This window comes from Trichomycterus rosablanca, chromosome 15 (genome assembly GCF_030014385.1).
Source record: "Trichomycterus rosablanca isolate fTriRos1 chromosome 15, fTriRos1.hap1, whole genome shotgun sequence".
NCBI classification, from domain to species: Eukaryota; Metazoa; Chordata; class Actinopteri; order Siluriformes; family Trichomycteridae; genus Trichomycterus; species Trichomycterus rosablanca.
In genome coordinates, this window is record NC_086002.1 from 34,154,762 (window position 1) to 34,173,421 (window position 18,660).

The 18,660-nt window shown below is 44.5% G+C and overlaps 1 protein-coding gene across 2 annotated transcripts; it reads left to right on the forward strand.

Moving 5' to 3' along the window:
- Positions 1 to 6,922: 6,922 nt before the first annotated feature.
- Positions 6,923 to 18,401, forward strand: ears2 (glutamyl-tRNA synthetase 2, mitochondrial). 2 transcript variants are annotated; one of them, XM_063009764.1, is made up of 9 exons: positions 6,923 to 7,151; positions 7,606 to 7,761; positions 7,889 to 8,078; positions 15,449 to 15,921; positions 16,641 to 16,749; positions 16,925 to 17,078; positions 17,477 to 17,607; positions 17,928 to 18,063; positions 18,285 to 18,401. In XM_063009764.1, the coding sequence occupies exons 1-9, from the start codon at positions 6,977 to 6,979 to the stop codon at positions 18,369 to 18,371; spliced, it is 1,611 nt and encodes a 536-aa protein (XP_062865834.1). In that variant the 5' UTR covers positions 6,923 to 6,976; the 3' UTR covers positions 18,372 to 18,401. The 2 variants fall into 2 exon arrangements, with proteins under 2 accessions (XP_062865834.1, XP_062865833.1); XM_063009763.1 differs by having other exon boundaries at positions 6,932 to 7,151; positions 18,282 to 18,401.
- The last annotated feature ends 259 nt before the right edge of the window (positions 18,402 to 18,660 follow it).

An 18,660-nucleotide genomic window follows, 5' to 3' on the forward strand; every position in this document is an offset into this window, starting at 1 on the left:
TGATCTGAAGCAGCAGGAAGTTCCCACCTGCGAGGACGAATCACTGTGGAGTAAATAAATGAATCGTGAGAGAAAGTTTGTGAACCCCTGTTCTACAGGACAGGATGTTTTTTTAGCAGCAGTAACATTAAAACATTGGAACCTGACAGTGTGGGGGGGGGGTTGGATGCTGTGATTGTGTTTATTGTGTTTTCTGAGGTTTCAGTACAGAACTCAGATGATGTTTTATTTATTAATTTAAGGATAGTTTGGATGTTGTGGTATCACATGTCTAAAATAAAAATGTCATCCTGAACTGTGTGCCAACGCTTCACAGTTACGTCGTTTTACACCTCAGTCAACAATACACATGAAGTTGTGCTCGTGTTGTGATTTTTTCAGGACACACACTTCTCTGCTTAGTGATGAAAGGGGGTTCACAAACTTTTTCTTTCAGCTGAATGAGAAACTTGTTTTTGTATCATGTGTGTGTGTGTGTGTGTGTGTGTGTGAGTAGTATTTATTGCAGGTGTGAACAGCTGCTGACAGCTGTTGCTCTGCCCATCAGGATGTGAGTGTGTGTGTGTGCTGCAGACAGTTAAACCTGTTTTGTAAATCACACACACACACACACACACACACACAATATGTATACTGTGCATTCCACATATACACACACACACATCTGTTTTCTTCAAACTGGACACAATACTGGTCCCAGCGACACCAGTCCCAATAGATGGTGTCCCAAAGTACCTGGGTTTGATCCTCACCCACAGTTACCATCTGTGGAAAGTTTTGCATGCTCTCTCAGTGACTGTCTGGGTTTGATTGAGCAGGTAGGTTTCATCTCACCTCTACCCCCTGTGTGTGTGTGTGTGTGTGTGTGTGTGTGTGTGTGTGTCTGGTGTGGGAATTAGTGATCACTCACAAAATACTAATCTGTTTAATCCTGAACACCACAAAAGATCCTGTACACCAGGAACACACACATGCACACACACACACACACACTCACCTATACACACACACCTATATACACACACACCTTAGTGTCTGTGTGTGTGTGTGTTTGTGTGTGTGGACTTAAACACAGCAGGAGCCATAAACACAAAGACGAGACTCAATGGGGCCAAAGTGTGTGTGTGTGTGTAACAATGTGCACTTCACAACACACACACACACATCAGTATGGGACTGGGTCGTACTGCAGAGCTCCACCCGTCGGTCAGGGTCACGGTGGGTTTGGTGCCACACAGAAACTCAAGCTTAATACATAAGGATTCCACAGGGTTGGTCTGAGGGTGTAAAGCACTTTGTCCTGGACCTGACAGCAGCAGCAACACAAACCTGAACCGAACACCAACTGTACACACCTAACATCAGCCCTGCCTTTCAGAGGAGTGGAGACTGTTATAGAGGCAGCGATGTTCAGGCGTCCAGATGCTTTAGCACCGAGTGTTTTGAGGTTTAAGTGGATCTGCTGGGTTTATGTAACCCACTCGATTATTTATTGTTTTGTACTTTAGTGCTAATTGGTTCAGATCCTGAGTAACCACGGCAACGGCTAAACAACATCAAACATAAACCACATGCTAACATAAATATATAAACACTTTAACTTTTAATAAAACACTTCATTCTAAACCTATACAGCAGAATATCATCAGTGTGTCTACAAACTATTCCACACATGAATGTAAATAAATCTATAGCAGTGTAACAGTGATGTAAACATCTGTACAGTGAAATATTAAAATCCTATAATCATTATTTCAGTTACAGTGATGTATAAAAGACGTTTCAGTCAGATCATCAGACGGACGGTAAGAGCGGTGAAGAGAAAACCTCCGTCCCACCACACCAGCGGTTCAGACCAGTTCCATCCAGCACACACCATTAGATCACAACCATTCACACAGCAACACCAAACCAGTACAGACCAGTGAGAGAACCAGGAGGAACCAGGAAGCTCCAAATTACAGAGTCTTCAAGTAGCGGCACATCCAGAGAGGATCAGCGGCTAAAAAATCTCTCACATCTAACAAACAACCGTTAAAATAAAACTAATCCAATCAAATCTAATAAATCGAATCAAATAATCAAACTGTAAATAAAGTGAAATAAGTGCCGTGTTATTAAAACTATAATAAACGACGTGATTTATAAACAGCGTCTGAGTTCCAGAGAAGTTCTAGAGAACCGTTCTGAGGTTCTTTATTTTAACTTTATTTTAACTTTAGGGGGTGAAGTTGTTGGACTGATTGAAGATATAACCCGAACCCCTCCTGATTGTTCTTCTACCCTCCACTCTTTAAATACTGAAGTAAAAATAAACAGAAAGTTAAAACTGCTGAGAGGAACCTGAACATTTGGAACCTTCGTGGTTCTTTATGGTTCTTTGTTTCTGTAGTTCAGGAACAGAAGCTGAAGAACAACTAAAAGTTTTAGCCGCGTCCTTAAACTTTACTTTAATCATTTTATTATTATTTTAATAATCTGATAATAATAAAAACACACAGTTTAACTTTTCTGTTCCTGTATAAATAATAAATGTAATTTAATTTAATTAATAAAACCCTGATTCTGGAGCGTCATTAGGATTTCTGAAGAACTTTCTGTCTGTCTGGAAGCTTCGTCCACTTTATTACGGCTGCAGTTTCACAAATAAAAGTTGTAAAATCTTCATTAGATTTGTGTAACATCAACCTTATTTAACTTTATTTAACTTAACATGCTGTAATACGTCCGAGTCTCTCACACTTCATAAAATATTCATTAAAATACTAAAATTATTTCTATTTTGTAAAATTCTATATTTTGGACAGAATCAGTGAGGAATCTTTTAGAGATTTTTATGTGATTATTGTTATAAATAAATGATTTATAACATTTCATGTTTATTGTACCAGAACTTCACAAGTTCAGACTTTTCATCACAAATCCAATAAGTGGATTTTTAAGGATTATAAAGAATGATAAATAACGTATAAAGAATTTTTATAAAGAATTTAGTTAGATTGTTTTAGTTTAAATGAAGTGATTTGAGCAGGAAAAGTTTCTGAATTTATTACAAACATTTATTTCTAATCATAATTAATAATAAATGAATGAAAATAACTTTAGATTTGACAGAGTTTAGATTTTGATGAGCGGATGATGAATTCTCATGTTCAGCTGAATCAGAAGTATTAAATATTAAATATAAAGTAAATGAAGTACCTGTGAGAGGATGATGATGATGATGGTGATGATGATGATGAACCTGCTCCCTCCTCTGTATGTATGAATGAATGAATGAATGAGTTACTCTCAGCGCGTGACTCCTCTCTCCTCTCTGTGCACGCGACTCACTGTCTGTCCCTCTGAGCTCGAGCTGCTTCGGAAACGATGAGCGCGCGCGCGACTCACTCCCTGACGTCATCACTCGCGAGCCACACCTTCCAGTGCGCGTGGACAGGTAAGTGCTGCTCTCCTTTTACACGCACTGCGACCCTGACCATGAGCCGCCGGTACAGGTGTGCTGTGTAAAACCGCTGCGTTTAATGTGAATCAGATTCGGTTCAGTGTGATTCACCAATATTTACTTCAGCATGCAGTACTGTGACAGTACACAGTCTGAGCAACTGAGGGTTAAGGGCCTCGCTCAAGGGCCCAACAGTGACAACCTGGCGACCTTCTGATTACTAGTCCAGTACCTTCACCAACAACCGGGCGGCACGGTGGCTTAGTGGGTAGCACTGTCGCCTCACAGCAAGAAGGTCCTGGGTTCGAACCCCAGGTGGGGCGGGCCGGGTCCTTTCTGTATGGAGTTTGCATGTTCTCCCCGTGTCTGCGTGGGTTTACTCCGGGTGCTCCGGTTTCCTCCCACAGTCCAACGACATGCAAGTGAGGTGAATTGAAGATACTAAATTGTCCCTTGTGAACTGATAGCGCAACTCGTAGCCTAGTGGTTAGGGTACTGGACTTGTAATCAGAAGGTCACTGGTTCAAGCCCCACCACTGCCAGGTTGCTGCCGTTGGGCCCTTGAGCGAGGCCCTTAATCCTCAGTTGCTCAGACTGTATACTGTAACTGTAATGTAAGTCACTTTGGATAAGGGCGTCTGCTAAATGCTGAAAATGTAAATGTAATAATGTGAACTGATGAATGTTGTGTAATGAGTAACGACCGTTCCTGTCATGAACGGAACCAAAGTGTAAAACATCACGATAAAATCCTAATAAACCAACAACCAACATTCATTCACCCGCTTCTTTCACATTGTAAACATTCGCTTTTATTTACTCTTCATCCTTTTAACTTTGTTCCACATTCGGGGGGGGGGGGGGGGGTAGATGAGGGGTGTATTTAGAGTGGTCTCACTGCTTTTTTACTGGAAGTAAAAACACAGAGTTTTTGTACTTTTATATAAATTTGGGTTTTCGAGTCTTCAGCTGAATTTTTCAGGTTCCAGTTACGGACGAATTAGTGATTAATTATTAATATTTATTTTTTTATCACTTCATTATTATTATTATTATTATTATTATTATTATTATTAAAATTATTCAACTTTAGATAGAGCAGATCAGAATCTTGTTCTTAAATCGTCAATCATTATCATCCAGCTATTTTCTTTATTAATGAATAAATTCTCTTTTGATCTTTCACGTATTGACATTTTTTAAGGACATTGTGCTGAGGCTCGGGTTCGACTCTACTGTTTGTGTCTGGGCTGGGAGTGGACGACTGAATCCCGGCGATGGATTGGTGCCCTGTCCCAAGTCGTAGCCTAGTGGTTAAGGCACAGGACTAGTAATCCAAAGGTTGCTGGTTCAAGCCCCACCACTGCTAGATTGCTGCTGTTGGGCCCCTGAGCGAGGCCCTTAACCCTCAGTTGCTCAGACTGTGTACTGTAATTGTAATGTAAGTCACTTTGGATAAAGGCATCTGCTAAATGCCGAAAATGTCAAATGTCCCAGGATGGTGCTGCACAGAGACGGGGGATAATGGAGATCGGTGAGTGACTCTCTGTGCGCTATACGGATCTCTGTATGAACCCTGGTGCAGGTGAAGAGAAGCGGTCGGTGCTGCACACGTGTGTTAGTCACGGCTCTCCTCGGTCAGGAGTGGAGGTCTGCAGCAGTAGAGGGGAATCGGATATGATGAATCATAAACACTGTAAGACAGATTTTAGTTTTAAATGAAACAGTCTGGATGTTTTTCGTGGTTGACGTGGAGAATCAGGGTCCAGTGTTTTCTGAAGCGTGGACTGATCTGACCACAGCAGCGTCCACTGTCCTCCAGACCTTCTGTACTTGTGTTCTGGCTGGCCAGATACTTTTGACGTGTATTAGTTCATGTCCACTTAATAAAGCTGTGTGTGTGTGTGTGTGTGTGTGAGCGTGGAGCTACTTGATGTTGCAGCGACAGCTAACGCTAATGCTAACTTCCTGTCCCTAAATTCCCAAACACACAGCTGCTCATCGCCACATTTCCTCTGGACTGGAAATCCTCAAATCCACCCATACACACACACACACACACACACACACACACACACACTCACACACACACACCGTGGCGCCCTGTGTTTAGTGTAGCGAGGCAGTATTTTTGCGAGTTGGGCTTTGATTGTGGTGCACACCTGTATTTTCAGGTAGAGACTTCCTCCCTGACTCCGCCCCTTCCCTTTGATTCTTAAAGAGCGCTGGCGCCTCAATTACTAGCACACACACACACACACACACACACACACACACACACACTAGCCAGACACAGACCAGACATGCACACACACACACACACACACACACACACCAGGTACAGACACATACACACACATCACAGTGTGTGGTTGATACGACACGTTGACTCAGTGTGTGTGTGTGTGTGATATTATATATAAATATATATTTTATATAAATATAAGATCATCCCTAATTGAATTCATATGTATTCATAATGTTTACTCGTCCAGCATTGTTGTTTATTTCTATTATGTATCAATGAAATATTTGTTTGCTTTGTTTACAGAGTTGATGTGACCTGATGTGGAGTGCCGTGTGAAAAACAGCTACTTAGTTAATCTAGTTATTTACATTTTCAGCATTTAGCAGACGCTTTTATCCAAAACGACTTACACAGTGAGCTGAACACGATGAGCAATTGAGGGTTAAGGGCCTTGCTCAGGGACCCAACAGTGGCAACTTGGTGGTGGCGGGGCTTGAACCGGCAACCTTCTGATTACTAGTCCAGTACCTTAACCACTGAGCTATCATTAATGTAATAATTTCTATGATGATTATAAATGTTTTATAATGTGTGTAACGCTGCATCTATTACATTAATGACTGGTAGATGATTAGAAGCTAAATGATGTATTACATGAATGAACTGAATCTCTGGTGAATACGAGCGGTACCATGAACCCAGTGCAGGTCAGGTCAGGTTCAAACACAGAAGCACTTTCTTCTTTACTGCCTCACAGACCGTGTGTAAAAGACCCAGACTCCCACACCAAACCCTGTAACGGATTGGCACTTTGTCTAGGGTGTGTCCATGCCTTACACCCAGCGATTCTCGCTGGAACCGGACCCGCTACGACCCTGATAAAAGAACAAACCGGGTAATGAACATGTAATGAAATGTTTGATGCCCTCTGGTGAGTTAATATGGTATTACAACAGTGACAGGTTGATGGATGTTGGCTGGGTTGGAGGTTGGTGGTGTTAATGATGCGGTGAGGGGTGTTGGCGGGGTGGGGGATGTTGTTAGTGTTAGTGGTGTTAGTGGAATGATATGATATTCAGTCATTAGTGATCAGGGACTTTTATTATGAAAGTGTGTGAGCTCTCCCGGTGTGTGTTTGTATCTGAATCACACTGTAACCGTCTGTGACACTGAACTTTTATTTCTATATTTATAATAATAATAATAATAATATAATTCTTATTATTTATAGCGAGTTCTTGAGTATTTAAAGTGTCTCTGCAGGTTTGTGTTATCAGTATAAGATGTTGTACCGGTTCCTCGGTAAGGAAGGTTCGGTTCTGAGCAGCAGTATCGCGGTGTTTGGAGCTGAATCACTCAGTACTGGACTGATTAATCAGTATCGCGGTGTATCAGGAACCAGAAACAGAACCAGTACAGCTGGAGAGGTTCGGGTTCGCTTTGCTCCCAGTCCCACTGGTACCAGTTTTATTATTCACACGTGATTACTGCGTCATAAAATCACTTTATTACGTCATAACATTACACTCAGATAACACGTGATTATCACGTTACAGCTTAATTATATTAACATTTTTTATTTCTCAATCTTTCAAACCAGACAGCAAACAAAATTAATTTGATTATAAAAACGTTTTTGAACTATTTTGAATAATCGTGAGTGTTTGTGGGTGTGATCAGTAAATGTTCACGTGAATGTTGGAAGATTTAATGAATTTTAATGATTAATTACGTCCTGGAACAAAAGATTATTTACTTTTACAACATCAGCTGGAGTCTGATGATCCTGGTGGTCCTTTACCATAGTAAATGCACTACATAAATAAAAGTGATGATGATGATGATGGTTATTTATCACTGCTTACAGACTCTTTATAATGTGTGTGTGTGTGTGTGTGTGTGTGTGTGTTAGGGTTTCTTCACCTGGGCGGTCTTCGTACGGCGCTCTATAACTTCCTGTTTGCGAAGCAGCACGGCGGGACGTTTATCCTGCGGCTGGAGGACACGGACCGATCACGTATAGTACCGGGAGCAGCGCAGGACATCCAACACACACTGGAGTGGGCAGGTATGACATCACCAAAATATCACCATGACATCACACCTGTATTGCCCTGCCCTTATCATTACATTACACATACGTTACCATGACAACACACTGTATTAAACCATGGTGTGTGTGTGTGTGTGTGCAGGTATTCCTCCTGATGAGAGCGCCTCCAGGGGGGGTCCGTATGGTCCCTACGTTCAGTCTGAGAGATTACGTTTATATTCTTCTGCTGTCCAGTCACTGCTGGAATCAGGCCACGCCTACCACTGCTTCTGCACCAATCAGAGACTAGAACTGCTCAAGAGGGAGGCACTGCGCAAAGGACAGACGCCACGGTAACACACACACCTGTTATCATACCTGTAACACCCCCACACACACACCTGTTATCATACCTGTAACACACACACCTGTTATCATACCTGTAACACCCCCACACACGCACCTGTTATCATACCTGTAACACACACACACCTGTTATCATACCTGTAACACCCCCACACACACACACCTGTTATCATACCTGTAACACCCCCACACACACACCTGTTATCATACCTGTAACACACACACCTGTTATCATACCTGTAACACCCCCACACACGCACCTGTTATCATACCTGTAACACACACACACCTGTTATCATACCTGTAACACCCCCACACACACACACCTGTTATCATACCTGTAACACCCCCACACACACACACCTGTTATCATACCTGTAACACACACACCTGTTATCATACCTGTAACACCCCCCCACACACACACCTGTTATCATACCTGTAACACACACACACCTGTTATCATACCTGTAACACCCCCACACACACACACCTGTTATCATACCTGTAACACACACACACACACACCTGTTATCATACCTGTAACACACACACACACACACCTGTTATCATACCTGTAACACACACACACACACCTGTTATCATACCTGTAACACCCCCACACACACACACCTGTTATCATACCTGTAACACACACACACACCTGTTATCATACCTGTAACACACACACACACACACCTGTTATCATACCTGTAACACACACCTGTTATCATACCTGTAACACCCCCACACACGCACCTGTTATCATACCTGTAACACCCCCACACACACACCTGTTATCATACCTGTAACACACACACACACGCACCTGTTATCATACCTGTAACACACACACACCTGTTATCATACCTGCAACACCCCCACACACGCACCTGTTATCATACCTTTAACACCCCCACACACACACCTGTTATCATACCTGTAACACCCCCACACACGCACCTGTTATCATACCTGTAACACCCCCACACACACACCTGTTATCATACCTGTAACACCCCCCCACACACACACCTGTTATCATACCTGTAACACCCCCACACACACACCTGTTATCATACCTGTAACACACACACACCTGTTATCATACCTGTAACACCCCCACACACGCACCTGTTATCATACCTGTAACACCCCCACACACACACCTGTTATCATACCTGTAACACCCCCACACACGCACCTGTTATCATACCTGTAACACCCCCACACACACACCTGTTATCATACCTGTAACACCCCCACACACACACCTGTTATCATACCTGTAACACACACACACACACACCTGTTATCATACCTGTAACACACACACACACACACCTGTTATCATACCTGTAACACACACACACACACACACCTGTTATCATACCTGTAACACCCCCACACACACACACCTGTTATCATACCTGTAACACACACACACACACACACCTGTTATCATACCTGTAACACACACACACACACACCTGTTATCATACCTGTAACACACACACCTGTTATCATACCTGTAACACCCCCACACACGCACCTGTTATCATACCTGTAACACCCCCACACACACACCTGTTATCATACCTGTAACACACACACACACGCACCTGTTATCATACCTGTAACACACACACACACACACCTGTTATCATACCTGTAACACACACCTGTTATCATACCTGTAACACACACACCTGTTATCATACCTGTAACACCCCCACACACGCACCTGTTATCATACCTGTAACACCCCCACACACGCACCTGTTATCATACCTGTAACACCCCCACACACACACCTGTTATCATACCTGTAACACCCCCACACACACACCTGTTATCATACCTGTAACACCCCCACACACACACCTGTTATCATACCTGTAACACACACACACACACACCTGTTATCATACCTGTAACACACACACACACACACCTGTTATCATACCTGTAACACACACACACACACACCTGTTATCATACCTGTAACACACACACCTGTTATCATACCTGTAACACCCCCACACACGCACCTGTTATCATACCTGTAACACCCCCACACACGCACCTGTTATCATACCTGTAACACCCCCACACACACACCTGTTATCATACCTGTAACACCCCCACACACACACCTGTTATCATACCTGTAACACACACACACACACACCTGTTATCATACCTGTAACACACACACACCTGTTATCATACCTGTAACACACACACACACACACACCTGTTATCATACCTGTAACACCCCCACACACACACACCTGTTATCATACCTGTAACACACACACACACACACACCTGTTATCATACCTGTAACACACACACACACACACCTGTTATCATACCTGTAACACACACACACCTGTTATCATACCTGTAACACCCCCACACACGCACCTGTTATCATACCTGTAACACCCCCACACACGCACCTGTTATCATACCTGTAACACCCCCACACACACACCTGTTATCATACCTGTAACACCCCCACACACGCACCTGTTATCATACCTGTAACACCCCCACACACGCACCTGTTATCATACCTGTAACACACACACACCTGTTATCATACCTGTAACACCCCCACACACGCACCTGTTATCATACCTGTAACACCCCCACACACGCACCTGTTATCATACCTGTAACACCCCCACACACGCACCTGTTATCATACCTGTAACACCCCCACACACACACCTGTTATCATACCTGTAACACCCCCACACACACACCTGTTATCATACCTGTAACACCCCCACACACGCACCTGTTATCATACCTGTAACACCCCCACACACGCACCTGTTATCATACCTGTAACACCTGCACACACGCACCTGTTATCATACCTGTAACACCCCCACACACACACACCTGTTATCATACCTGTAACACCCCCACACACACACCTGTTATCATACCTGTAACACCCCCACACACGCACCTGTTATCATACCTGTAACACCCCCACACACACACACCTGTTATCATACCTGTAACACCCCCACACACACACCTGTTATCATACCTGTAACACACACACCTGTTATCATACCTGTAACACCCCCACACACGCACCTGTTATCATACCTGTAACACACACACACCTGTTATCATACCTGTAACACCCCCACACACACACACCTGTTATCATACCTGTAACACCCCCACACACACACACCTGTTATCATACCTGTAACACACACACCTGTTATCATACCTGTAACACCCCCCCACACACACACCTGTTATCATACCTGTAACACACACACACCTGTTATCATACCTGTAACACCCCCACACACACACACCTGTTATCATACCTGTAACACACACACACACACACCTGTTATCATACCTGTAACACACACACACACACACCTGTTATCATACCTGTAACACACACACACACACCTGTTATCATACCTGTAACACCCCCACACACACACACCTGTTATCATACCTGTAACACACACACACACCTGTTATCATACCTGTAACACACACACACACACACCTGTTATCATACCTGTAACACACACCTGTTATCATACCTGTAACACCCCCACACACGCACCTGTTATCATACCTGTAACACCCCCACACACACACCTGTTATCATACCTGTAACACACACACACACGCACCTGTTATCATACCTGTAACACACACACACCTGTTATCATACCTGCAACACCCCCACACACGCACCTGTTATCATACCTTTAACACCCCCACACACACACCTGTTATCATACCTGTAACACCCCCACACACGCACCTGTTATCATACCTGTAACACCCCCACACACACACCTGTTATCATACCTGTAACACCCCCCCACACACACACCTGTTATCATACCTGTAACACCCCCACACACACACCTGTTATCATACCTGTAACACACACACACCTGTTATCATACCTGTAACACCCCCACACACGCACCTGTTATCATACCTGTAACACCCCCACACACACACCTGTTATCATACCTGTAACACCCCCACACACGCACCTGTTATCATACCTGTAACACCCCCACACACACACCTGTTATCATACCTGTAACACCCCCACACACACACCTGTTATCATACCTGTAACACACACACACACACACCTGTTATCATACCTGTAACACACACACACACACACCTGTTATCATACCTGTAACACACACACACACACACACCTGTTATCATACCTGTAACACCCCCACACACACACACCTGTTATCATACCTGTAACACACACACACACACACACCTGTTATCATACCTGTAACACACACACACACACACCTGTTATCATACCTGTAACACACACACCTGTTATCATACCTGTAACACCCCCACACACGCACCTGTTATCATACCTGTAACACCCCCACACACACACCTGTTATCATACCTGTAACACACACACACACGCACCTGTTATCATACCTGTAACACACACACACACACACCTGTTATCATACCTGTAACACACACCTGTTATCATACCTGTAACACACACACCTGTTATCATACCTGTAACACCCCCACACACGCACCTGTTATCATACCTGTAACACCCCCACACACGCACCTGTTATCATACCTGTAACACCCCCACACACACACCTGTTATCATACCTGTAACACCCCCACACACACACCTGTTATCATACCTGTAACACCCCCACACACACACCTGTTATCATACCTGTAACACACACACACACACACCTGTTATCATACCTGTAACACACACACACACACACCTGTTATCATACCTGTAACACACACACACACACACCTGTTATCATACCTGTAACACACACACCTGTTATCATACCTGTAACACCCCCACACACGCACCTGTTATCATACCTGTAACACCCCCACACACGCACCTGTTATCATACCTGTAACACCCCCACACACACACCTGTTATCATACCTGTAACACCCCCACACACACACCTGTTATCATACCTGTAACACACACACACACACACCTGTTATCATACCTGTAACACACACACACCTGTTATCATACCTGTAACACACACACACACACACACCTGTTATCATACCTGTAACACCCCCACACACACACACCTGTTATCATACCTGTAACACACACACACACACACACCTGTTATCATACCTGTAACACACACACACACACACCTGTTATCATACCTGTAACACACACACACCTGTTATCATACCTGTAACACCCCCACACACGCACCTGTTATCATACCTGTAACACCCCCACACACGCACCTGTTATCATACCTGTAACACCCCCACACACACACCTGTTATCATACCTGTAACACCCCCACACACGCACCTGTTATCATACCTGTAACACCCCCACACACGCACCTGTTATCATACCTGTAACACACACACACCTGTTATCATACCTGTAACACCCCCACACACGCACCTGTTATCATACCTGTAACACCCCCACACACGCACCTGTTATCATACCTGTAACACCCCCACACACGCACCTGTTATCATACCTGTAACACCCCCACACACACACCTGTTATCATACCTGTAACACCCCCACACACACACCTGTTATCATACCTGTAACACCCCCACACACGCACCTGTTATCATACCTGTAACACCCCCACACACGCACCTGTTATCATACCTGTAACACCTGCACACACGCACCTGTTATCATACCTGTAACACCCCCACACACACACACCTGTTATCATACCTGTAACACCCCCACACACACACCTGTTATCATACCTGTAACACCCCCACACACGCACCTGTTATCATACCTGTAACACCCCCACACACACACCTGTTATCATACCTGTAACACACACACACACACACACACACCTGTTATCATACCTGTAACACCCCCACACACACACCTGTTATCATACCTGTAACACACACACACACACACACACCTGTTATCATACCTGTAACACCCCCACACACACACCTGTTATCATACCTGTAACACACACACACACACACACCTGTTATCATACCTGTAACACCCCCACACACACACCTGTTATCATACCTGTAACACACACACACACACACACACACCTGTTATCATACCTGTAACACCCCCACACACACACCTGTTATCATACCTGTAACACCCCCACACACACACCTGTTATCATACCTGTAACACCCCCACACACACACCTGTTATCATACCTGTAACACACACACACACACACACACACCTGTTATCATACCTGTAACACCCCCACACACACACCTGTTATCATACCTGTAACACCCCCACACACACACCTGTTATCATACCTGTAACACCCCCACACACACACCTGTTATCATACCTGTAACACACACACACACACACACACACACACCTGTTATCATACCTGTAACACACACACACACACACACCTGTTATCATACCTGTAACACACACACACACACACACACCTGTTATCATACCTGTAACACCCCCACACACACACCTGTTATCATACCTGTAACACACACACCTGTTATCATACCTGTAACACACACACACACACACACCTGTTATCATACCTGTAACACACACACACACACACACACACACACACCTGTTATCATACCTGTAACACCCCCACACACACACACCTGTTATCATACCTGTAACAACATACACACACACGTTATCATACCTGTAACATACACACACACACACACACACCTGCTATCCTACCTGAAACACACACACACCTGTTATGAAACGTTATGCTAACGTGTGTGTGTTACAGGTATGATAACAGGTGTGTGTGTGTGTGTGTGTGTTACGGGTATGATAACAGGTGTGTGTGTGTGTGTGTTACAGGTATGATAACAAGTGTGTGTGTGTGTTACAGGTAAGATAATAGGTGTGTGTGTGTGTGTGTGTGTTACAGGTATGATAACAGGTGTGTGTGTTACAGGTATGATAACAGGTGTGTGTGTGTTACAGGTATGATAACAGGTGTGTGTGTGTGTTACAGGTAAGATAATAGGTGTGTGTGTGTGTGTGTTACAGGTATGATAACAGGTGTGTGTGTGTGTTACAGGTAAGATAATAGGTGTGTGTGTGTGTGTTACAGGTATGATAACAGGTGTGTGTGTGTGTGTTACAGGTATGATAACAGGTGTGTGTGTTACAGGTATGATAACAGGTGTGTGTGTGTTACAGGTATGATAACAGGTGTGTGTGTGTGTTACAGGTAAGATAATAGGTGTGTGTGTGTGTGTTACAGGTATGATAACAGGTGTGTGTGTGTGTGTGTTACAGGTATGATAACAGGTGTAGACACCTGCATGCTAATCAGGTGCAGGAGAAGCTAGGCCGGGGTGAACCCTACACTGTCCGTTTCCGGCTGCACCAGGGGGCGGAGCCGTTTGAGGACCTGGTTTTCGGTTGGACGGGGCACGCCGTGGGCGAGGTGGAGGGCGACCCTGTGATTCTGAAGAACGACGGATTTCCCACCTATCACCTGGCCAACGTGGTGGACGACGCCCACATGCGCGTGAGTCACGTGCTGCGCGGTGCAGAGTGGCTCACTTCTACTGGTAAACACCTACAGCTGTACCGCGCCCTGCGTCTGACCCCGCCCACCTTCGCCCACCTACCCCTCCTGCTGAACCCCGACGGAACTAAACTGTCTAAACGGCAGGGAGACGTCTACATTTCTCACTACAGACAGCAGGGGGTGCTGCCAGAGGCGCTGCTCGACCTCATCACGCACTGCGGCTCGGGATTCAACAGTGAGTCAGTGATTCAGTCAGTCAGTGAGTCAGTGATTCAGTATGTGAGTCAGTGATTCAGTCAGTGAGTCAGTGATTCAACAGTGAGTCAGTGATTCAGTCAGTGAGTCAGTGATTTAGTCAGTCAGTGATTAAGTCAGTGAGTCAGTGATTCAACAGTGATTCAGTCAGTCAGTGATTCAGTCAGTGAGTCAGTGATTCAGTCAGTCAGTGATTGAGTCAGTGATTCAACAGTGATTCAGTCAGTCAGTGAGTCAGTGATTCAGTCAGTCAGTGATTAAGTCAGTGAGTCAGTGATTCAACAGTGAGTCAGTGATTCAGTCAGTGAGTCAGCGATTCAACAGTGAGTCAGTGATTCAGTCAGTGATTTAGTCAGTCAGTGATTAAGTCAGTGAGTCAGTGATTCAACAGTGAGTCAGTGATTCAGTCAGTCAGTGATTAAGTCAGTGAGTCAGTATGTGAGTCAGTGATTCAACAGTGAGTCAGTGATTCAGTCAGTTTATATAACTGATTCAGTCAGTGTGTGAGTCAGTGATTCAGTTAGTGATTCAGTGAATTATGTAAATTATGATTTCCTCTTTAGCCAGTGTGTGTGTGTGTGTGTGTGTGTGTGTGTGTGTTTGTGTGTGTGTTTGTGTGTGTGTGTGTGTGTGTGTGTGTGTGTGTGTGTTTGTGTGTGTGTGTGTGTGTGTGTGCGCGCGTTTGTGTGTGTGTTTAAGGTAATCGTATGGGCCGAAAGCAAGACGAACTGATCGGTGAATTTAATGTGTCGAAGATCGTAACACACTCTGCTGTACTCGCTCTCAACAAACTCCCAGAATTCAACAGGTCAGACACAACACACTCACACACACACACACACACACACACACACACTGTTAAATCACTGAGTGTTTCACCCTGCGTTTACACCAGAGAATCAGTGTGTTTTAGTGATTCAGTGAGTCGGTGTGATGCAGTGTTTCAGTTAGACGTGTGTGTGTGTGTGTGTGTGTGTGTGTAGGATTCACCTTCAGCAGCGTATCGAGGATGAGTCTCAGTGTCGCCTCCTGGTGGAGGAGTTAAAGAATCTCATCACACAAACCCTGGGAGATCAGATCGAGGATCAGGAGGTTCTGCAGCGCGACTACATCCAGAGAGTTCTGCACATGAGAAAGGTATACACACACACACACACACACACACACACTCCTTTACATGAGATCACATTCCATACAAGGACTTTAATACCCCCCCCCCCCCCCCCCCCTATAACATGCTTTGGAGTTAGGTCAGGCACTACATTTAGATGAGCAGGTCTGTATGCAGTAATGTAATGGGTTTACACACTTTTTTTTTTACTCATTGGAACTGTCTTCTCTAAAACCAACACGGAGCTTTTTGGCAGAATAGAACCTCGACCCCACTGTGAAGCGCGCTGGTGGATGAGAAAACATTTCCTCAAAGATGAATGGATCCAGATTTATCGTCATGTGTTCTTCAGTCTGATTAAGTAAGGACTTTAATATTGAACCCCCCCCCCCCCCCAACCCTTTTTGTGTGTGTGTGTGTGTAGGGTCACATCACATCAGTGAAGGACCTGCTCTCACCTGCGTACTCCTACCTGTGGCTCCGCCCAACCGTATCCAGGCAACAGCTGGAGGAGACAAGCTCAGAATCACATGACATCATCACACTAGTTATGCAGTAAGACGCTTTTCTGTTAAGTTTCCACTGGATTCTGGAACATGACTGCAGGGACTCACCAGACTATTTCTGTATGATGTTTAGTACTACCATGCTTAAACAGGAAAGAGTATTCCCTAAACTGTTACCCCGAAGTTAAAAGCTCATGTATATAGTAACAGTGTAGTAGAAGCGTTCCTCCTGAATCAAACTAAAGAATCAAACTCCTGTTCAGAGAATCGACTCTTCAGAATCATATGTAGTGTATCTCGTCTTTGTGTATCTGTGTGTGTGTGTGTGTGTGTGTGTGTGTGTGTGTGTGTGTGTGTGTGTGTGTGTAGGTGTATTCGAGGGTGTGGTGGTAAATTTTCGACTGAGTTTCTCACGTCAGAATTGAAGCTCGTCGTCAAACAGCTGAAAAAAACGAAATACAGTTCAGTCATGAAACTACTGAGACTCGTACTGACCGGCCACCAGGTAACACACACACACACACACACACACACACACACATACCTCAACATACACACACACATAACGTGGACTGTATGACATGAATCCTATCTTTGGGGACTTAGAGGGTTTAAATGAATAAAACGCCTTTACCATCATATACATGAATTTATAATAAAAGTGTGTGTGTGTGTGTGTGTGTGTGTGTGTGTGTGTGTGTGTGCGCGTGTGTGTGCGTGCAGCAGGGTCCGGCTGTAGGTGAGATCATGGTGACTCTGGGTGAAGACGAGGTTTGTTTGCGGTTACAGAAGCTCCTGAACTCTGAACTCTGAATTTCACAATAAAAATCTTTTATAAAATAACTTGTTTCACTGGGGTATAAATATGAGGTGACTCTCTTATTCGTCCATCATACTGACCACACACACACACACACACACACACACACACACAGTGAGGAGGTTTGAGTGGCTGACGAACCTTTAAGGGTCACAGTCAGGACGGGGTGGACATGAGAAATGAGATCCTGAGGTCAGAACGTCTGAACTACAGTCACTCTGACCCCACCTACACCAACAGGAAGTGTTTATAGTGCTGAGAGAAGAACGTCTGCAGTTCTCC

Excerpts from the sequence above, each read along its gene's own strand:
- ears2 (XM_063009763.1), top strand. The coding sequence starts at position 6,977 with ATGTTGTACCGGTTCCTCGGTAAGGAAGGTTCGGTTCTGAGCAGCAGT. Across the intron at positions 7,152-7,605 it reads CTTTGCTCCCAGTCCCACTG|GGTTTCTTCACCTGGGCGGT; the intron begins GTACCAGTTTTA and ends TGTGTGTGTTAG. Across the intron at positions 7,762-7,888 it reads ACACACACTGGAGTGGGCAG|GTATTCCTCCTGATGAGAGC; the intron begins GTATGACATCAC and ends GTGTGTGTGCAG.